At 39.7% G+C, this 22,952-nt stretch overlaps 2 protein-coding genes across 3 annotated transcripts in view; both read left to right on the top strand.

Moving 5' to 3' along the window:
- Positions 1-272: 272 nt before the first annotated feature.
- Positions 273-11,361, top strand: kif3a (kinesin family member 3A). Its single transcript, XM_056439833.1, has 17 exons — positions 273-394; positions 899-1,181; positions 1,453-1,597; positions 2,065-2,149; positions 2,353-2,458; positions 2,868-3,007; positions 3,144-3,341; positions 3,518-3,692; positions 3,774-3,872; positions 7,172-7,328; positions 7,458-7,638; positions 8,272-8,382; positions 8,617-8,742; positions 9,259-9,312; positions 9,437-9,505; positions 9,619-9,749; positions 10,329-11,361. Exons 1-17 carry the CDS (start codon positions 389-391, stop codon positions 10,375-10,377), a joined length of 2,115 nt encoding a protein of 704 aa, XP_056295808.1. The 5' UTR covers positions 273-388; the 3' UTR covers positions 10,378-11,361.
- A 3,899-nt stretch (positions 11,362-15,260) lies between these two features.
- The window catches only part of atrx (ATRX chromatin remodeler), a 37,643-nt gene continuing 29,951 nt past the window's right edge, over positions 15,261-22,952 (top strand). Inside the window, exons 1-11 of one of the 2 annotated variants that reach the window (XM_056438712.1) lie at positions 15,261-15,398; positions 16,820-16,881; positions 17,026-17,072; positions 17,187-17,308; positions 17,394-17,474; positions 17,669-17,775; positions 17,891-17,958; positions 18,845-21,135; positions 22,020-22,092; positions 22,500-22,657; positions 22,749-22,910. In XM_056438712.1, the coding sequence (XP_056294687.1) occupies positions 16,825-16,881; positions 17,026-17,072; positions 17,187-17,308; positions 17,394-17,474; positions 17,669-17,775; positions 17,891-17,958; positions 18,845-21,135; positions 22,020-22,092; positions 22,500-22,657; positions 22,749-22,910 (3,166 nt within the window). In that variant the 5' untranslated portion in view covers positions 15,261-15,398; positions 16,820-16,824. Of the gene's footprint in view, positions 15,399-16,819; positions 16,882-17,025; positions 17,073-17,186; positions 17,309-17,393; positions 17,475-17,665; positions 17,776-17,890; positions 17,959-18,844; positions 21,136-22,019; positions 22,093-22,499; positions 22,658-22,748; positions 22,911-22,952 lie in introns of both variants that reach the window. The other variant, XM_056438711.1, reaches the window with a different exon arrangement.

Raw genomic sequence — 22,952 nt, 5'->3', positions numbered from 1 at the left:
GTACCCAGCAACTCATTTTTAGAGTTTCGCACCGAATAATCGCCTCCAGTTGGCCTAAATGCGACAGCAAATGTATGTTGAAACTCCCAACATTTGTCTGTGTATGACCCAGTATATTAAATATCTGAACACAACGATGCCATTTAACGCTAGTTACCGTAGGTACAATGCAGCAGTTACTGTAACCACCAAACTGAAGACCCGCTCCCTCCTTCTGCCATACCCTGGAACGCATGCGCAGTAGGAGAGACCTGACAACGAGCTATCGGATGTGAGCCTTCGATATGGGCACTGCGCTGGACACTATTTGGATAACAAATGAAAAAAGCCTTACAAACATTTTATTGTCATTATACATACACTATTGCTGCCCTTTTGCATTCTAACTATGCCGGTAAGTCGACGCGCTTGTTTGCATTTTTTTGTTTTGTTTGCAGAGGGGCTCCTCCCTTCCTCCTCCGACCGCACTGATGTGATGCTAACCGGTTAGCGTCGTTAGCTTACCAGTTTCCAACACGGACATTAGACAATCCGGTAGTTTGTTTGCCAATAACCACACATCAATTAGCATACATGTCGACAACGTGGTGGATTGATAAAAAAACAGTATTTGCCATTGTCCATGTTTTTGCTGGTCAGCTAGCGTCAGGTAACGGCAGGTAACTCGCCTTGTCGTCAACGTCAGTTATGCTTGCCTGCCTAGCAACCCAACACACAGCAACCCGGCGAGGCACTAACGTTTCTAGCTTTGTTTTGACTGAACCGTTTAAGACAGCTGCCAACGGACAGCTGCTGTCACGTCCATGTTGTTTCACTAGAATTGAAGGGTCATTAGTTCATTGGTACATTAACGGTGTATGGCATGTGCTGCCTCTCATTATGGCCCGTTCTTTTTCAGAGCAATAAGCTTGAGAAACCCGACAGGCAGGACGTCAACGATAACGTCAAGGTGGTGGTAAGATGTCGTCCCTTCAACCAGAAAGAGAAGATGATGAGTCACAAGCAGGCTGTCATTGTGGACGAGATCCGTGGGACCATAACAGTGAACAAACTGGAGACCCCCCACGAGCCTCCGAAGACCTTCACATTCGACACTGTGTTTGGACCAGACAGCAAACAGCTGGACGTCTACAATCTCACTGCCCGCCCCATCATTGACTCAGTATTAGAGGGATACAATGGTACATTTCATGTAACATAAGTTATTATTTTGAAAAATAAATTATTGCTGTAAAATGTGCATCATCAGTATTGACTAGTGTTAAATCAACTTTTGGAGGCATTTCAACACAGACACTCAAACATACACTTTTGCCTCTATTCAATCTAATCCTTAAATGTGTGCTTTCATTGTTGACCAATATAATAAATACTAATAATAAGTTTGTCTCAAATCTTCATAATATATATTGGAAATGGAACTGTGATTTTATGCTCTGCTGTCCATTTCAGGCACTATTTTTGCATACGGGCAAACTGGCACAGGAAAAACATTCACCATGGAGGGTGTGAGAGCAGTGCCTGAACTCAGAGGGATAATCCCAAACTCCTTTGCTCATGTTTTTGGTCACATTGCCAAAGCAGAGGGTGACACAAGGTAAGAAAGCAATCAGTCAGGCAAACGTTCAGTAAAATAAGCTACACATATTTTGTCTACGCACATAATTAGTCTTGCTGATGAATCCCAGTTTGTAAACAAGTGTCAATTTAAGTGAAAACTTTGGTGTCTTGTAGTTTTTTAATATGTACACTCCACCCACCACAAGCAATCTCTTTTAAATAAAGGGATCTTTGGACAGAGCTTGATACTATTATTGGTAAACTGCCTTGGTTTTGTTCTGAAACAAGACTTTCATGTGAATGAGTCTTACTGAATTAAAGGCAAGCCTTTTGATCATCGCTCTACAAGTATAAAAAAAAATCCGATTTTGGTCGTATTGGGAGAATAAAGGGCTCCACAGAAACACAGTTGCTGTTAAGGGGCATACGTGCTATGATTGATAGAGTAAAGCCTGTGCATTTTAGCAGTTATCTGACTTAAGAATAACAAATTAACTTCCACAGGTTTTTGGTTCGTGTTTCTTACCTGGAGATTTACAATGAGGAAGTGCGAGACTTGTTGGGCAAGGACCAACTGCAGAGGCTAGAGGTAAAATGACGTTTAAAACCAACACTAAAACATAGAGTTCAGTGATTCATATCAATCTTGTCTTGGAGGATCTGTCATAAAGGACACGACAGTCTTATTTCCAAACAGGAAGCTTGCAGAAGATGGCTGAATAGATTTGTTTGTATTAACCGTTTAATGCTGATGACAATTTCCCATGATGAAGTTAACATTTTTCAAACCAGGTAAAAGAAAGACCAGATGTTGGTGTGTATATCAAAGACCTCTCTGGTTACGTCGTAAACAATGCCGACGACATGGACAGGATTATGACGATGGGCCACAAAAACCGTAAGCAGAATAACTGACCCAGAAAAAGATACCTACAAAATCAAACATCTGTCTCTCTCTATATATATATATCTATGTATGTATGTATGTGTATATATATATATATATGTATGTATGTAAATATATATGTGTATATATACACATATATATATATAAGCGCACAGCACAGACCTTTGTGACATTTCGTAGTACCTTTCTTTATTCACTAACAGTATATGTGTTTACAATATTGTGTAAATGTATCTAATTGATGTATATATGTCTACTGCAAGGCGTTCAAACTGTTAAACAATGGGATTATTTGCAAAGACATACTTGTACTGTAAATTTTCAGAAAATGCAGAGAAAAACTCAGATTTTATAGTAAGTATTCATGTTGTTTAATCAAATGATATTTCACTGTGTGAAGGGTCTGTCGGATCAACAAACATGAATGAACACAGCTCCCGTTCTCATGCTATCTTCACCATCACCATTGAATGCAGTGAGAAGGGTGTGGATGGAAACCAGCATGTCCGCATGGGAAAGCTTCATCTGGTTGATCTTGCAGTATGTATCTGTGGCCAGACATTTTTGAGTAAAACTAAACTACTTCCTTGAAAATAAAATGATACAGATGTGACTTAAGATATAAATGACTTATCGTTCCCAACCCATCTGACCATAACCAACCCTACCCCGACAGGGCTCGGAGAGACAGGGCAAGACTGGGGCCACAGGTCAGCGTTTAAAGGAAGCGACAAAGATCAATCTCTCTCTCTCCACACTGGGAAATGTCATCTCTGCCCTGGTGGATGGCAAGAGCACTCACGTGCCCTACAGGAACTCTAAACTAACCCGTCTGTTGCAGGATTCATTAGGAGGAAACTCAAAGACCATGATGGTAGAGTGAAAGTTTGAAAACTAAAGTGTTGTGTGCAACAAATACATAATTTCAGAGAGCAATACATGTGCAGATCAACATGTTCTCAGCATTTGTAAATTCAAAGCATTTTACCATACCCAACATTGACGCTACAATTTCAACTCTCCTTTAAATAACATACTTCTCTCCACTAGTGTGCAAATATAGGTCCTGCAGACTATAACTATGATGAAACCATCAGTACCCTGCGCTACGCTAATAGGGCTAAAAACATCAAGAACAAAGCCAGGATCAATGAGGATCCTAAGGATGCCCTATTGCGGCAGTTTCAGAAAGAGATTGAGGAGCTAAAGAAGAAACTGGTGGAAGGTCGTAAATATAATCATGCCGTTTGGATTACAGTATTTATTTTTCCAAGACTGTCTTCTTACATGTTTTGTGTGATTCTAGGTGAAGAGATATCTGGCTCAGAGGGCAGTGGATCAGATGAGATGGATGAAGGTGATGATGAAGGAGGGGTGGCAGGAGAAGGCCGCAGAAGAAAGAGAGGTAAGCATTTGTAATGTATGCACATAGATGTGTCATAGAAGTGTGCCTTAGAGCAAATTACTGAACATTTGTTGATGTAATCTTCATAAGCCTGCATGGAGAGGTTTTTTTTTATTCAGTTGTTTCCGTTTTTTGTAAGTGGTTGGATACAAATCTATAACATTTGCAGATATCTTTTTTTAATATCTTGTTAGCATTATAATTGTAATGAGTCAGCATTCAGTCATGATGATTCAGCATGATTATTAAGCTAAAGTTGCTTTTAGGCCACCAGTTAGTCTTTATCCTCTTAACAGGCTTCCATATACACAACACTCTTCTCATTTGGGAGTTTCCCTTTTCTCACCGTCTACATCTTTCTGTTTTAAAGTGGAAACTATAATGTTTTAAATACAGATAAGCAGACATAATTAGGTCATTACTTTATGTTGCAATACTGACACAATTATCCGGTGAGGCCATGTTCCACAACGCTTTATATAGATGTCTCTAGATTGTGCAGTTGTCATTATTATTCTTTCCAACACTAATATCAGGGTTTTTTAATCAATAATAAGGAAGTGATTCAGCTTCTGTGAGTAAGGTGCTGTATCTGCAATTTGCATGTGTGCACCTGCAAACTGCCTCATTTTTTGGGCCATCATATAGCATGAAGATTTTGCTTAAAGTTTTCAAACCAATGGTTCTTTACCTCTACGGGTTTCTCCCTGTGGGCATTGGTGGAGGATAAACCTCAGCATAGTGAGATGAAGCAGCAGCACTCTGCTCTACCAATCCACCTGTCCACAGAGTGAGCTTTTTTCCACACATGGATCCTGTAAAATTTATTGTTTTGAAGATAGATGTATGGCAGGATTGAAAGCACTAACACTGATCTCCTCATGGTAAAATTCCATCTTTGGTCGGTCAGTATTGACTAATTTAATTTTTTGTTCATACCGTGGTTGAATTATTGTCAGAGGACATACAGTTGCAAAAAAATTACACCAAGAATTAAGATGAATCAGTTCTCATGCCGTGCAGGCTGTTTAACTGATTTAAGTATATTTTGAAACTGAGTATTTTTTTATCTCCTTAACTCGATTGCTGAGCACAGGCAGTGCTTTGAGGGGATTGCTACTTCCTACGTGTCCCTAATAATTGTCAAAACAACCTGGAGCTTCCTTTGATAAATGTTCCATATCAATTGCATCATAAGAAATATGCCCAGACTGCTTTACTTATAAATGGAATGGAATTTGTTGTCATTAGCTGTTCATTTCAGTAAGGTTTCACATATAATACATTTGCTTTGGTATAGTTGGTGCATAATGTATACTGAGGCTAGATTATTTCACTCATTCACTACTTCCTAGCCATAGTCACTGTCTAGGTAGTTCTATATAGAGGCCGATATTGTGACCTCATCGACAAAATGCCCTTTTTGGACACTACTACTTTCGGTACGCCATCAATTACATCTTTGTTGTCAAGCATTTAATAAGTGCCAGAGCATTGAGGCTGGTGGATCCTTGATAAGTACATAATGTAAGCTATTTTGTGGATTTGCGAAATAGTCTGAGTAAATTTCAGTCTTCACTGGTCAGCAGTGATACACTGGTTTTCATCGTGGGAGGTGAAAATGGAAGGAGATAAGCGGCATGCCCTGCCATGAATAAATACAAAGTAATGTGTGGCTGTTAGTGTTGGGATGTGTGTCTCTGCACATATTAAATAGAATTTATGCTCCATAACTCATGGATTTGTCTCAGTCGCGCTGCTCTCTCTCCTCTAGTCTTTGGATAAGAGCAGCACGGCTGCCGTTTTCATGTGAACGACCCCTATTAAAGGATTTCCTTACATCCTTTCGATCTATTTAATGTATCCCATAATTGTCTGCCACTATTTGTATATTTAGATTCAAATCCAAATGTGAATTAAAATTCCCACGTATTTTCGATCAAATCAAATATTTGAATTACAATATTATACTACAGAAGGTTCTGCAGCCTAGATAGAAGTGGGCATGTGACATCTTTTGAGTTTGCATTTCATTATTGAGTCAGGAATTCACCGTTTGTATATAAACTTTGTTTATATTAATGGTGTCCATTTAATTGACACTTGAGCTGTTAAAGGTCCTGAGTTAGCAAATTGCCACAGGGAATTTTCTCTGCGCATTTATGGATTACAGCACGTGTAGAAAAGGGCTTAATACGTTCCCTGTGTCTGTGCCACTCCTGTTTTCTCACAGCCTGAACCCCCCCCCCCCCCACTCCTACTGACCATGTCCAAAATATGTTTTACGTGATTGCAAAGGTTGTCATGGTTTTGCGAAGCATGTCTTGGGACATATCCATTAATTTCACTGGGACTATTAGACAGTTGAATGGATTTGGTACTATCTAATGTCGAATTCTCCTACTTATTTCCAAGCATGCCATAAATGAACACAGTGTAGACTGGTTCTGCGTGAGGATATCATGTCCCCAGTTTCAGGTTACACCTCTGCCACGTAATCTGTTGCGTAATCTGTAACTTCTGTCCCACGGACACGTAATTCATCCTTATGTTTCATAAGCGATGTTTCATACCATTTTTTGCCTCCTTGTCCACTGTCACTACTACTATGTAATTTGGTTATTATTACGGAGAGTTCTCGTTTTCTGTTTGACTTGTCTTTCTCCCACTCCTTGTCCCATATGTGTCGTTCCACTTTCAGGATCACTCTTTAATGTGTTGGTCTGTCTCTCTCTCTCTCTCCTATTCTTGGTGTAAATGCTACGCACTGCTATACACCTCTTAATTCAAGAAGATAGAGGTTGGTGTAAGAATCCACATAGTGCTGTTGTCCTCTCGCAATGGTTTTTCTTTTTGCACAACTTATCAAGATGGCTGCCGTGTGTTTCAGTAGCTATTTCACTAACGCTGACAAACTGGATAACAGATTTATTGTATAAAATCGCTGTTTAAGATTTTTCTGTTCGTCCATATTTGACTAGCGCCCATGTGTCTCTTGCTCTTCATTGCCACCATGTCGTTAAAAGAACTTGCACTTTATATAATTTCGCTTATTTTGAAATGTTGCTTACGCTAAAAATTATTGTGCATTAGCAAGACAGAACTTTGAGCAGCTGGCTCTCACTGGCATCTTCAAACATTAATTTGATTTCTTTATTTATAATCTAAACCCAATATATTAAAAAAAATACTAATGATGATTAAATATATATTTAATCTGCAAGTAACATAGAACAAGAAGATACAGTGAAAACAACCCCTATATTAACGTGACCATGGTTCCCTCTGTATCTCTCAAGGGAGGAAGAAGGTCTCCCCGGACAAGATGGTGGAGATGCAGGCAAAGATTGAAGAGGAAAGAAAGGCCTTGGAGGCCAAGCTGGACATGGAGGAAGAAGAGAGGAACAAGGCGAGAGCAGAGCTGGAGAAGAGGGAGAAGGACCTTCTCAAAGCCCAGTGAGTCCGGGAACTTTGTTATCCATGATGATACAAATCAAATAATCTACAATGTCTTCTTCAGTTGTTACTGGATGTGGTGATATGGCATTCAGTCATTTACTACCTGATCCTCCTCTTACCTCTTAGGCAGGAGCATCACCTTCTGCTAGATAAGTTGTCGGCCTTAGAGAAGAAGGTAATTGTGGGTGGGGTGGACCTCTTGGCCAAGGCTGAGGAGCAGGAGAAGCTTTTGCAGGAGTCCAACAATGAACTGGAAGAACGTCGCACGAGGGCGGAACAGCTGCGGAGGGAGCTGGAGGAGAAAGAGGTATGAATAAATGTCCAAGAACCAAACCCTCTAAATACTTCAATAGGTGAATCAGCTGTCGTACTTCCTTACTTTGTCATTCTGAAAAGTTGACATGAATGTGTACATTAATTACCAACTATCATGCTGTAACTGTAGTAAGTATTATATTATCTACTGGCCCTTCTGGAGTAAAATGCTTGATGCTGTATTTGTTTATTTGCTAAAAAACAACTTAATGAACAATTTGACACAAATTAATAAAAATGTTGTTATTGATGTTTGGGTATCAATGAGTTTATTTCTAAAATTAGAATAGTACCATCTTCAGCTGACACCAGCTGTCTACAACCAAGATAGGATATCAGATACCACATATTCCCGTGGTCATGAGTTGTCAATCTAACCGCCAGCTGATTCTCACTGAAATACTTGCATCTTTGTGGTCGGAAAATATGAGTAGAATCTCATTGGTACTTTCGGTTTTTATATGATCCAAAATGTCAGGATTTGAAAAGAAATTCTTATTTTCATAAATAACAGTTTCAAGACATTATCTTGACTTCCGCTCATCTATGTAAATTCTTCTCAGTCATGACTGCAGACTACAGCTTTCTTCTGCATGATCACTGATCCCTCTCCCTCTTAAAACAGCAAGAACGTCTGGACATAGAAGAGAAGTACACTAGTCTGCAGGAGGAGGCTCAAGGAAAGACTAAGAAGCTGAAGAAAGTATGGACCATGCTGATGGCTGCCAAATCCGAAGTAAGCATAACTTTATAAGACTAACACCGAGAGAAATCATGCCCCGTCAGGGCAGCAGGGTGCTGGTGTGTAGATTCTTATAAGTGACCTAGTTTCTATTGAAATGTTCTGAAATACTTTTTCAATCGATGCTTTAATTGATAAGTTCTGAAAGCCATGGTTGAACATAGTCTTGATTGATCAGGGGAATAAAACAATGTAATCCACTGTTGTTGTTGTGTTTTTGTCTGCTAGATGGCAGATCTACAGCAGGAGCACCACAGAGAGATCGAGGGCCTCCTGGAGAACATCCGCCAGCTGAGCCGAGAGCTGCGACTCCAAATGCTTATCATAGACAACTTTATTCCCCAGGAATACCAGGTGTGATTGTCTACTTATATTCGTAGATTTTTTTACTCTGACTTTGCGAAATACCCATGACTTGTGTTGTTCCCTCGCATTAGTACACACAAAGAAGAGGAATGAAAAGAAATAAGAAACCTGCCTTGGCTACTTATATACTTTTAAATTTGATTTAGGTTGTGTTGGAACAGTTCAGTTTCATCCATATCACTATTTTTTTATATTCTGGGTATATTAACCCGACACAAGCTCTTGGTCTTAAAGCAGTCTATCACTATAAATGAATGATGTATTATCAGATTTGTGTAGAAACATATGCGCCTAGTTTGGACATCGCTCACAAACTCACAGACCTACTAAACTCATGAATATGTAGCAGGCTGCACACATTATACAGGCACTAGTGGACTTCCTCCAGAGGAAGAGAAGACCAACAGTGACACTGAAAAATATGTTAGCTGATTTAAGGGACATTGCATCAGTGACTTTTTCCTTGTCTCTAGTTTTTATATTTCTTATGTTTTTTGTGTGTAGGAGATGATAGAAAATTACGTGCACTGGAATGAAGACATTGGAGAATGGCAGCTGGTGGGCTTACTTTGCATATCTCACTGTGGTTTTCAGTTCAAAATGGACATCAATTTAAAGTTGAACACTCTTAAGAACTCCCTCTGTCGTGTGTGTCTTTGAACTGTACCTTTTTGTCGTTCAGAAATGTGTGGCATACACTGGCAACAATATGAGAAAACAAATCCCTGCTCCAGACAAAAAAGAAAAAGATGTGAGTTATTTCTTTCTCTGTGTAAGGACAGATGTTCCCGATATGTTTCTCTTTTCCCTCCTTGACAATGTATTGTTGATCTCTCTCTCTTCTTATGTGCCTGCCTCCTGCAGCCGTTTGAGGTGGATTTGTCCCATGTGTATCTGGCCTATACGGAGGAGAGCATGCGGCAGTCACTGATGAAACTAGAGAGACCCAGAACCTCTAAAAGTGGCAAGAGTGGCCGACCCAAGACTGGCCGAAGGTAATGTGCTTTCTACACAGACCACTGAGACCAGAGGCAACCTGAAGCTTCAAACCCTGTTAAGCTGTACCCATATACCAGTCTACTGTGTAGTGTTTCGTGACTTATTTTTGTCATCATTCGTTGGCTTTTAACTCTTGAACTTTGCTCTAAGCAAGTCTTCACAGATTGACACAGCTCCCTCGAGCATACAGATCATATCTAGTGTCTGATCAGGGGTCAAATAAATGCTACTTAAGCCTTCTGTTGGACCGTGCTGTCTGTGCACCAGGTAATTGTGGTTGTCTGCAACTTCAGTTAATACTAAAATTGTAGGCTCCCACAATTTCAACTTTTTCAGGTTTTTAGTTGAACTTGAGTTTCACAACATCTAATACTCCTATGAGTGAACTGAAGGGTAATTGGTTATGAATGTTTGTCCACTGTGTGTTATTAGTCAATTATAGAATGTGGACAGCTTTAAAATGTAAATGGTGATGGTATTTGCCGTTATAGTGATAAACTTTTATTCTGCGAAATAAAAAAGCTGAAAGCTCTGAAATTAGTTGATAACACTTATCATGTACTATCTCCACACAGGAAAAGATCTGCAAAGCCAGAAGCTGTGATCGAATCTCTTCTGCAGTGAAGACAGCATAGCGGAGAGCCTTGTTTCACCGTATCTTTTGTCTTACTTAAGGAAAAGAAGTCATGATTCAAGTCTGAAGAATTAATAGTTGAACGTTATTTAAAAGATTATCTGAATACACTGTATAGGCGATATGGTTTGAAATGTGACGGAGTTGCACCTGTGAGGAGTAAGACCTCTTATTATCCTCTACTATCTGTATTATAGTGGAAGACTGCTTTGTGGTTGTCTAACATTTTGATGTAGCTTTCGAACACATTTTTTTGGCAGCAGCTTCTGTTCAAATAACACCAAGGAGGAATTTACAATAACCATGTTTAACTGATGCAACCCATTTAGAAAATGACCAGCACTCTGAAAGAAGATGTTTCAAACAGAGTTGTGGACATTAATGAAAACGGAAAACATACCTTTTGAAATGCGTGGTGTGTTGCAACGAATACCACATTGTTTAAGTTGTAACTTCTTTATTACAGATTTCCTGCTATGTAAGAAACAGATTCATATTAAACGCCCCATGCTGATAGGAATACATTATGATTGTATTCTGATTCAGGGTGTGAATTCACTTGCACAGAGTATGTAGTATTGAGTATGTAACTGCAAAGTACATTATAGCATTTTTATTGAGGTCAGAAGCATAGGGGCATGCATGCCAACCAGCTCTAATGTTAGTGCCATTTGTTAATCTAAGCAAGTCATCTTTTTATTTATGTTCAAAAGTCGGAACACTTTGTGTTATATTGGTATACATCATACATACTGTTTGCTTAGTTTAATGCACTAGTCTGAGGTTTTTGTCGAGATCTTTATTTTATGATGTTCTGTAGATGCAAACTGACTTTTATTTTGTATCATGATGTATCTCAAATGTTTACATGCACCAAACCCCTGGAGATTTTATTTATTAAATTATTTTACACGTTTTATTTCACATTCTTGTTGTTCTTGGTCAGTTTCACTATTAAATTGGTCATATTCCTATTTTTTTACTGTGTCTTTTTAAAAAGGTTATACGTACACGTAACAGCAATCACCACGTCCTTCTATAGGGTTTCCAAATGTTGTAAAATCTGTAACCCTTAAAGTGTAGCCCAATGTTCAAAAGGTTGTTCTTCAGCGTAAAACTGCTGTCACTGGTAAACCGGAGAGTTTTACTTGAATACTGAGGATGGATCGCTGATGCTCAAAACATTGTAAGCAGACATGCTGTGAAAAATATTGACTTTAACAATAAACCTCTGTGCCATCATAGTTTATTGATGTATAAATACAAATACTACAAAAAATAATATATGTAGGAAAATAAATAGTATGTGTCACCTTAAATAGAAATAATATCACATACTTTTAAAATGTTTTTTTGAACAATCCACAATTTCCTGAAAAAACTCTGGTGGGCTGTGATATCCCTTTGAGTCAAGGACACAACTCTGGTTAACCTGAAACAAAATCATTATGACAATTTTAGTTGTAAGTGCACAAAGATCTAGCTGAACACAAAACCAAAGTGAACAGATGCCATTTGAAATAGAATTCAAGAATTCTGGCAAACCACATGTTCAATCAAATTGAGTTCATCTTTACCGTGTACAATTTCAACATACGGAGGAGAGGTGTTCCCTTGACTTTTTTAATCAAGTCGGCAGTCTCGTTCTGCTCCATAACCTTCAGACCCAAACAGAAGAATGATGGCTGTGAAGAGAAAGGCACAATTAGTACACTAGTGGCATTTTACACGTTGGAGTTGGCACAGAATCAGTCAAAAGAAACCAGCGAAGCTTCAACTCGTTCACAAGTTTCATGCAAGTTTACAAGTATTTGAGTACTTCGAAAAGCGCTATAAAAATGAAATATATTATTATTATTATTGTTATTTCGTCATGTGTACAATAATACCAATAATTAGAAATGGTTTTGAACATACCACACATGTTGCGCTTCCACTTGTTGATATCTTTTTGATAAAGTCATCTGACGCCTTCAATGACAAGATATATAAATCAGTATATTATAAAGCACACAAACCAGCAATGTGTATTTTTGTAGTTTTCTTACCACTTTCATGGACGCACTCCTCATGGACTTGGCCGTTTCATGAATCTGTTGCAGCAGCATTTCTAATGTAGAATTGTAGTGTAATGGTATTGCGTAGACCACTGCCACAATCATCATCAGTGTAAGACTTTGAATGTTCTTCATGTCTTTTAAAGAGACCGTGAGACAGCGCTGTGAGGTTGAGCGGAGAAGTTAAATACACTACACACTTCGATGTGCCACTTATATATTGACATCCTGACACTCTGAGACCACAGTATACATACACATCAGAGGAAGTCACCAAATATGGGCCAAAGGATGATTTGTATCTGTCATGTTCCACAGGGTGCATCATAAAAACTCACCATGCTTGTCATCACCTTGTCTCAACTTTTTCTGAAGTTTTTCCTAATGGCTAAGGGTGGAATATCATTTACATTTTATTTAAAGTGGTTGACAGTTAGCCGGAAGGCAGACATTATAAAGGTGTATAAAGGATGGACGGGAAGTGGAGTACAGGGCAGTTGTGGTTGACTTTGTGGAGTGGGCCGGCAGAAATCACCTGCTGAACATGGCCAAGACCAGAGAGATGGTGGTGGATTTTATGAGGAAGACGACGGCTTCACAACCGCTAAGAGTTATGGGAGAGAAGGTGGTCATGGTGGAGGAGTACAAGTTCCTGGGTGTCTCCATCGACAACAGACTGAAGGCCAACATCAACGCTGTGTTCAAGAAGGGGATGAGTCAACTCTTTTTCTTGAGGAAACTTGGATCCTTCGATGTGTGCAGCAAGATGTTGGAGATGTTCAACCAGTCTGTTGTGGTACTTCTCCGTAGTCTGCTAGGGGAGCAGCATTGGAGCCGGAGACACCAACAGACTCACTAAACTGGTGAAGGCTCCATCATTGGCTGCAAACTGGACTATCCGGAACAGGTGGTGGAGAGGAGGACACTGAAGAAATGATTGTCCATATTGGATCAACCGGACCACCCTCTCCACCACTTACTGCAGGGACAGCGAAGCCCGTTCTCCACCAGACTGCTTCAGCTCCGCTGTCACAAGGACAGATACAGGAGAACATTCCTGCCCGCAGCAAGACTGTACAATATATCACCTCTGGCCAGAGCCTCCTCGAATACAATATCAATAATCCTTGCACCGCTGTCACTTTATACTTTAGATACACTGTATACACTTTAATTTTTATTTAATTTGTACATTTTCATTTATTTTATTATTTAAATTCCTAAAATGTAATATGCCCTGCTATTTTATTTGATTGTATTGTATATTTGTAAACATGTTTGCTGCTGCTTCACGAAGTTCCCCCCTGCAGGGATGAATGAAGTAATATTTTATCTTATCTTATTATCAAAGGTCAATATTTGTAGGCACACGTGGGATTTTTCTGTGATGAAATGTCAAAATGAGTGTGGGGAATATATAATAGGAAATATTTTGAGTCAATCTTCTTGCTTTCTCCCACACATTATAAAAAGCCTTTGTAGAGCAGCCCCATCTTCAGGTGATATTTGTAACTGTTCACAATCACACAAGCGGTTTGTTTAAAAAGGATCCAAAGCTAGGAATGCTCCAAATAATCATGTTATTTAATTTTTGCCCTGACATGTTTTAGATTAAAAGAGACATGCTCCCCTCTAAACTCTCTGTTTTCAATTTAATAATGGGTTGAGGCACAACGACTTTAAGTGACCCTGCATTTTACCAAGAAAGAAAAGACAGAGAAAACTCTTTTCGTCTTATTCCATTAATCACATCGTGACATATCAGATGTGTTGTGGGACCCTTTGGAAGAACACACTAGTGTGCAAAAGCCATTGAAAGTACTGTAACTCAACCTCAACCAGCTAAGAGTAAAATGCTGCTAACCAGTGGTGGAAGAAGTAAAAGTAGCAATGCAACAAAATAATCTGTAACAAATAAAAGCTCAGAATAAAAAATGTTACTAAAATAAAAGCACAAAAGTATTAGCATAAGAAATACAAAAAAGTGAAAGTATTCCAAAAAAAAGCAGATTATAATAGTGACAATTATATACGATGCTGGGTTGCAGTCAAGTCTTATATTTATTCATAATAATACATTATAATGTATATCTTAATTGTATTTTGTATTATTATTTAGAATCTGCAATAGTATCAAATGTATCATTTTAACATTTTGGAGTGAAATGTACAATATCTGCCTCTGAAAGGCAGTGGAGTAGAAGTATATAGTGTAGCATAACATGGAAATACTCAGGTAAAGTCCAAGCACCTCACATGTGTCTCATCCACTGTGCGTACACACTGATAGATCAGTGTTTTCTTATCCATCTAAATGACATCGTAGGCCTATTGCTGTGTTCCTTGTCCTTCCGTACTTTATTTTAACATTTATCTCCGGCTATTTATGTTTCTATTTTGTATTATATCATTAATATTGCAATATCATGTTGAGAAACTATACTAAAACGGCAACTGACCATATGCTTGAAGAAACATACATCTAAGTTTGAATAATGTTTAGAGATTGGACAATAGAAGGGCAATTCTGCAAAGTGCCCTTTCTTTCAACATGGAAATGATTCGCTGGAATTTCCAAAAAAAATAAAACAGCGCGCCTTTTACTGTATCAACAAATGAATTCAGCCATCAGCATTTTACTTCCCACAGAAAATCATTCCCTCGTCGGCTAAACGAATCAATAAGCTCTGGTGAGCGCGGACCAATCAAAGCACAAGAAAACCAGAAGTGGTCAGCCAATAGGCAGCCGCACAAGATTTAGGTTAGTGCGCCATTTTGCTGCGTCCATAACCATCCGGCAAGATGGTCCCCTTGCTTTGTCTACCCTAACCGGAGTTGTTTCGGTATTCTTTCGTCTGCAGCATCATACGTCTGCAAATTAGTTTGAACTTTCCTCCTGTACCACCACCGAAACGTGTCTATATCAGTCAAGACATGACGACGGTAAAAAGCAGGTAGGAACACTGTTTAGCCTGTTTGTTTAGACCAGTCATATGTGCATCGATTAACCGCGAACACCGGCCTGTTGGTGCCTCCTGCGTTAGCTACGCTAGCTGAGTTGGAGCTATTAGCTACGCAGCCGGCAAGGTTTAAATTTGATCACGCGCCGATTCCGATGTGTGACGTTATATGTGTTATAGAATATTGGTAAAAGTAAACTACATTTTAAAATGGAATTATTCGGTTTGTGTCGCAGTTAGCTTCGTGTTAGGCTACTTTGGAGGCTCCTCGGTTACAATTACCGCGCTGGTTCGTGTCGTGGTGGAGGAGGCCTGCGCGTGCGTTTTCCTTTTACATGCACGTGCATTTGGTCTTGTAATCTGCTGCGGCGGTTGCAGTTTATCTAGGGCAATGTAGGGCCGTGAAAACGAGTAGTTGCGTTTTAACTGCGGACACAAAACCTGCTAACGATAGCGAGCATAAACTTGGCGTTGATAGTCGAGAGTTCCTGTGTTGTCAAAACATGGAGGCTGCGTTGAGGATAAAGAAGCAGAACCGAGCTACTAAATGCAGTAGAGCGCGCTGCTTGCAAGGCGAGTGGACTCTTTCTTCGACTGACACTGCGTTGTGGATACATTTAGGACTCGGTGAGGGCAGCACAGCGGATCGCCATCGAATCAGCACATTATGATGACGCCAAACGGCAAAAAAAAAGCGATGGCTCTTTCTCCAAATACACGCGCGTAAAGGCATTTCACGTTAGGTAATGCACATACTTAATTGTTTTAATACATAATCCCACACGCTGTAATCGGGTTGTCGCCAAGTAAAGTTTTAGTTTTTTTCCCTCCTAATATACTAGAAACAAACAACAACCTTGTATTTAACCAGTGTAAATTGTCTGGAGTAAACGTGTCCAGTAGGACAGTATTTATTGTTACTACTGTTTTGAACATCTGTGTATTTCAAATACTCATTGTTATGTTTTGTCAATGCAATTGTCTCGTGTGTTTTATGTAGTGAAACTCTTAATGGTTTGTTTTTTGTTAATTTCATCTATGGCTGTTTTTATCCTGACTTGTTACAATTGTATCATTGCTTTTCTGTCTTATACAAGATGTGATAATTCCTGCTTCTTTATTTGAAGAATTGAGTCTTTGTCACGCAGCCTGGAGATAATAATACAATTATCACATGTATTTTTAGAAGTTCAGCTGCTTTTAAATTAATGATGACAAATGGTGGAAACTTAAACAAAAGCTATGTTCATACAGACAACTTAGAATTGTGATCTCAAGTACTACACGGCTTGCTTGTATTGGTCACTGTAAAAAAATAAAAAAGTGTTTAGAAACTAAAATCTGTTATTCACAGACAACATTGTGAAACATCTTAATTTACCATTGTGTTCATCTGGAAACAAATGTCTCACCAGGTAAAATGAGTCTGGCTTCTTCTGAATCGCACAGAGACCAAATGTCAGAAAAGGCAGAGGAGGTAAGTCTGCAGCTTCTTGGGTTGTCAAACAATGTGTTTTGAACACTATATTTTTCGCTAAAAAAATTAATGAATTCTTTAAGACGGATGATTAGTATTTTTGTTCTTAACTGTCAAGCTATTTATGTCTTGAATTCTCATCAGCCTGGAAGCTCAACAGAAACTATGAAGCCCTCTTCTCGCAACAAGAGGTGAGGAATCGTATTCTTAAATTGGGCTGTTATTGTTTTGTTTGTAGTTGCACGTTCTCAAAAGAATTATTTAGACACAGCTTGCGGTATTAAAGCTGTGTCAATTCATTGTAGGAAGCCCACTACTGTATCTAAGCACACTGGACCGAAAGAATCTGACGCCTCAGCTGAGAGTGAAAATGAAGATTCCTCTTCTGACAATCCTTCAGATAATAATACAAGCAGTGTATCGAAAGGTATGAACGATGGAGGTACTTATTGTACTTAATGAAGATGTTGTTGATGCTGATTTGAAACTTTTCTGCTCTTGCTTCTCTTTAGGCACTTTAGTCATAAGGCCAGCTGGGAATGATAATAAAGGTGCCATGAAGCTCAGAGTAGATTTCAAACACAAACATACAGGTGACTTTATTTTAATTATTTGTAAATTATTCATTTTTGGCTTGTAGATGTTCACAATAGAACATGCACATGATTGTAATGTACATTAACTGGATATCCTGAAAGTAATAACTCATTTAGGGAGTGAGATCAAAGTGAAAGGAATAAAGTGACAATTATTGATAAAACTGTTTTTCTCCTTTTTATTATAGAAGATGCCCTGCAGAAGAAGGCAAACTGCACTGCCTGTGGTAAACAAGTAAACCAGTTTCAGCGCAACTCTGTGTACGAGCATCCTGCACTCAAAGTTCTCATTTGCAAGGTAGGAAAGTTCAAATGTACATTCCATCTATTTTTATAACCATTATAAGGTCCACACTGATATTTTCGTTTTTTCTATTCTGGATGTATGATCAATTTATTTTCTCTCCCTCTAGTCATGCTACAAGTATTACACAAGTGATGACATCAACAGGGACTCTGATGGGATGGATGAGCAGTGCAGGTGAGGCAGTTTACACTTTTATTGTAAACTAAAGTAATAAGAAGCACTATATATATATATATATGAGAAGACCAACATTGTAGGCTAGCCTGTGGTTTACTGCTTCAAAGGGGGGGTGGAACTGACCGACCGATACAAACACATATAGTTGGTGTTGGGAAAGTTAACATTTAAAGACGCTCGATAATCAAATGCAGTATAAGGATTCGTTAACTAATTTTATGCGAGAAAAATCTAATTCATTGTCAATTTAGCGATCACATGAGGCAAAACAAGAAATGTGGTAAACGTGTACAAATGAAGCTTATTGAGCTTGTCAAAATAGGTGGAGCCCAACAGATTAGGGTTAGGGTTAACAAAATACACGTATTCACTCACTTTATTAGAATACAAATACAGTTCTATCTGCGCAACATTTAGCTTATTGTGGCTGCAATTAACATGTTTTGCACTGAATATCTTTTCAAGATAACAATACAGTGCAACCTTTGAAAAACTGCATTTATTTTTTTTAACAACAATAATGTGCAACCTTTGCAAAACGAGTATAGATATTTGAGTAATCACATTTTATTATTAGTAAACGCTACAATGAGCTTTACACTACAACTCTTTTTGAAACGGGGAACCTTAAATTATTTCTGTCGTAATCTGACGCGAGAGAAAATTACAGGGGGGCGGGGGGTTATTTCAGATGGGCGGGCCGCCAACCTGTTATAATGTTAGGGCAAACACTAGAATTCACACAAGTTGGTCTTTAGTTGTATCCGATGTGTATGACATTTTAAACATACGTTTTAGCTTGGTCCTTGTCCAAGTGCCAATCATTTTGGAAACAATAATATATGTGAAAACTTGAATTGCTTGATGACTTGTTCCTACCCAGGTGGTGTGCTGAAGGTGGAAAGCTCATCTGCTGTGACTATTGCAACAATGCCTTCTGCAAGAAGTGCATCCTGCGCAATTTGGGCAGAAAGGAGCTGTCTGTCATTACTGATGAGAACTCAAAATGGCACTGCTATGTCTGCAGGGCAGAGCCCCTCCAGGATCTGGTCTCCAAATGCCACAGCATCATGGAAAAACAAGAACTCAAGGATCGAAAACCAGACAAAAGCGAGGAATGTGAGAGCAAGAGACACAAGAACAAAACAGTCAGAGAGCACAAAACCATTGTCAATGGGAAAGAACACACCGAAGGCTCAGGGACCATGACATTCTCCTACAAAAAACTGCAGGTGCCCAAAGAACTTATAAAGAAAGCAAAAAAGCTTGTTGAAACTACAACTGGTTTGAACAATACATTCATCCAGTTCATCCAACAGGCAGCTGAGGAGCAAGGAGATAAGTCCATCAGGTATCGGCATTTGAAAGCCTTCAGGGCCGTGCTTGCTGATTTGAAAAAAGCCCACAGTGCTTTGGAGGCGGCTTTAGGGCCTGAATTCAAAAGCATGGAGTTACAGAACGGTGACGAAGGGCAACATATTGCAAGAAAGAGCACTTGTGTTGTGTCCACTGTTGAAAACGACATGGATAATATGACTGATGCAGAGGAGGAGGCTGGTGATGACCAAGTAGAAGAGGAGGACTTTACAGAGGTCAAGGCTGAAGACCTAGCAGAGGAGGAGAAGGCTGAAGACGTAGCAGAAAAGGCTAGCGACCTAGTGGAGGAGGAAGATGACGACGACGACCTAGCGGCAGACGAGGCTGACGACGACCCAGCGGAGGAGGAAGCCAACAACGGCCTGGAAGAGGAGGAGGCCGACAAAGACCTTGAGGAGGCAGCAACCGACGTAGCGATGAAGGAAACCAATGTAGGTGTAGAGGAGGTCAATGACATGGCAGCAAAGGACCCTGATAACCCAGAAGCAGAGGAAGATGAGAAGGCTGGCCCCGCAACAGCTGGTGAGGCTGGCCACACAGCAGTGGAGGAGTCAGACGTGGGGCAGCATAATGAACAGGAAGTGTCTGATGATCCTAAAATGAAAGCCAACCAAACCGAAACTAATCGAACCAAAAAGAGAATTAAAGCTGAAGCATGTGATGATGGGCTAGTGTCAGCTGGGGAAATGTCTCTTGATCAAGATATTATGTCTGTGCCTCCTTCGGTTCCCGAAGAGCTTTTTCAGATGGTGGAAAGTCTTGCAGATTCCACTATGCTCTCACAGTCTGACACCAATTTGGTCATAGACGCTGTTAAAAAGTCAAGTGGAAACTCAAAAGACTCTCAACCTACCCAGCCCAAGGTGAAGAACCTCATAGTTAAACTGACTCCTGTGCCAGTCGTGACGACACGTGGGTCAAGGTCCTCCGTGTCCAAAAATAGGGAAAAGGCTGGAGAGACTAAAAAAAAGGGTGTAGAAGACCGTGAGAAGGAGAAAGACGATGCTGCTAAAGCAGCAGGAGATGGGACAGCCAGCCCACCACCCAGCCGTCGCTCTAGTAGATTGAAGACCACTCCCCTGAGAAAGCAGGCTGAGAATAAGGGCAAGGAAGAGTCATCGGAGTCAGATGAAGATCGTAAGAGCAAGTCTAAATCTTTCAAGAAATCCAGTAAAGAAAACAAAGAGAATGCGAAGGAGACCAATGTTTCAGAAAAGAAGACGATGGATTCTGACTCGGATGAAATTCCTAACGTACTGCTGGAGAAAGCGGCAGCAGGCCGCAGCACAGATGAGGAACAGGAAAGCACAAGTGCTAAAAAGTGTTTATTCAAACAAAAAAACACATCTACACAGGACACGGACAAGGCTTCCAAACGTAAAAGGAAGTCCGAAAGCTCCGACTCAGACTTGGGGATCAAAAGTAAAAAGATGTCCAAGAAGAAGACGAAACAGACTGGCTCAGACTCAACTAACTCTGACTCTGACCAAGAGAAGGAGTCTAAGAGTAAAGCGGCCACAGTGAAGAGGAGATCTAGTCGTGTAAAGAAGCAAGATGAAGCCAAAGAAGAAGAAAAAAGCTCACCTGAGAGGAAGGCTGCTAAGCGGAAAAGGTCCTATGAAGCTAAGCGCAAGGGAAGGAGTCTCAAATCAGCTTCCAAGCTGCAGTCGTCTTCCTCCAGTGAGGAAGAGCAGCACGCTGAAGGCGATTCCGCAGAGGACAGCGACGAGCAAAAAATCAAGCCTATTGTGGAGGATGGCGTGGTTGGAGGAAGTGGACCGGTCCATCAGTCCTCAGGTAATTGGTTCTAAAGCCATCAACGTGAAGTTAAACATTTTGAGAACACCGCTCATTCTCCTTGCCAAGAGCTTCAAAAAGATTCGCAACATTTTTATTTCTGTAGGTAAAATATAGCAGGCAGTTAGCTTAGCAAAGGCTTGCTTTGTCCAAAGGTAACCAGCATTTCCAAAATCACTCTTACCATCCAATTTGTTGAAGGCACACAACTGCAGTGTATGGAGTAACTTCCTAGTGGAATGTAGAATAAGAAAAATACAACAAAGCTGTAGATTTCTCTCTCACCAAAGGGAGTTTATGGCCACGATTATATACAGGGTTGCAGAAAACAACAGACACTAAAAGTTTTGGGCTGAACTAAGTTAACATCTGTGAAATGCTCAGGACATTCAAACCATCCTCAGTATGTATAGTATTTGTTTGGAAGAGAAACCACACTCTGAGATGTGTTAGTGTATTTACACAGTACCATAATGTCAAAATACCAAAGGGATGATAGTTGGAGGTGTGACTCCTGATGTAATACCATGCCTGTTGTTGTCATTGATGCTTGTGCACAGAAGCTGTCCTGGAACAAAAAAAATCAGGGCTTTCACCGTGTAGTGGGAACTATGCGTTAGCCGGGTTTATGTGAATGTGTCCAGGGTCACATTGAGGGACAACCTACTCCACTGACGTGTTTTACCTGAGCAGTGATCCACAACAGTGTGTTTAACCATGGGAACAGGGCCAAATTAGGCAAACAATTAAATCTGGATACAAAAAACAATATCAAGAATTTATAATAATAATATAAAAGAACTCTTGCCATGAAAGTAAATCTGCATTTTCTCAAAATGTCAAATTACTTCCATTAACAGAACGTCTGCTATTTTGTTGTGTAGGCGACGAGGAGGATGATAATGCGGGAGTATCTCAGGATTGTGAAGATGATGACGACGATGATCCTGAAAACAGGTACTTGCAAAACCAACACATTGTAAAGATAAAGGCAAACGGTGTTGGACATTTTAAGCATTTCAAAAGTATCATGTAGAGCTGTTTAGCTTACCGTATATCTTAGCTCGGCTCTGACAGCCTATTGCAATACTTGACTCGCCAAGCTCCGTGTGAGGGCTCACAGCCTGTACTTCACTGAAAAGTGTATCACTTTCCTCTTATATTCCGGTTTGAAAAGTGCAGAAGAGCCTTACTTGTGTATTCTCTGTAAGTAAATGTAACATTTGTCATATTTCCACCAAAGATAATGAATTATTTGTTTAGAAGTCACTTGATTCAATAAAGTAATAACCTTGAATGTAGACGCCCATTTTATGTGATGACAAACCTAATTTTTTCTGTTTGTCTTTTATTTTCTCCTAAAGAATTGCAAAGAAAATGCTTCTTGCTCAAATAAAGTCCAACTATTCTTCTGGAGCTGAGAGCTCCTCTGATAATGGAGAAGATGAGGATGGAAAGTCCTCCAGGAAAGTTAAAAAGGATGACGGCGATGATGATGATGATGGTGATGAAGAGCAACACGGTAGTTTACCTGAACTAGACATACCTTTTTTTTATATAAATAAGCCATTTTATTGGATATAATCTCAAGCTATTTCTTTCTCCCTCTGAAGACGAGGATTCAGAAGACTCCAGTTCTGAAGTTGAAGTGAAGAAGCACGGAGGACGCCACAAATTGCTTCGTCATAAACTCTCGCTGAGTGAGGCTGAATCCGGAGAGGAGAAAGCTGCCAGTAAAGGCAAAAAGGGGAGCAAGAAGAAGTCGGGGAAGAAAGGTAATTGAGTGTTTAATTTACCCCCTGTGTCATGTCCAACTA

The sequence above is a fragment of the Pseudoliparis swirei genome, chromosome 19 (assembly GCF_029220125.1).
Source record: "Pseudoliparis swirei isolate HS2019 ecotype Mariana Trench chromosome 19, NWPU_hadal_v1, whole genome shotgun sequence".
Taxonomy (NCBI): Eukaryota; Metazoa; Chordata; class Actinopteri; order Perciformes; family Liparidae; genus Pseudoliparis; species Pseudoliparis swirei.
The sequence above is the reverse complement of the archived record's forward strand: the minus strand, read 5'-3'. Positions and strand labels throughout refer to the sequence as shown.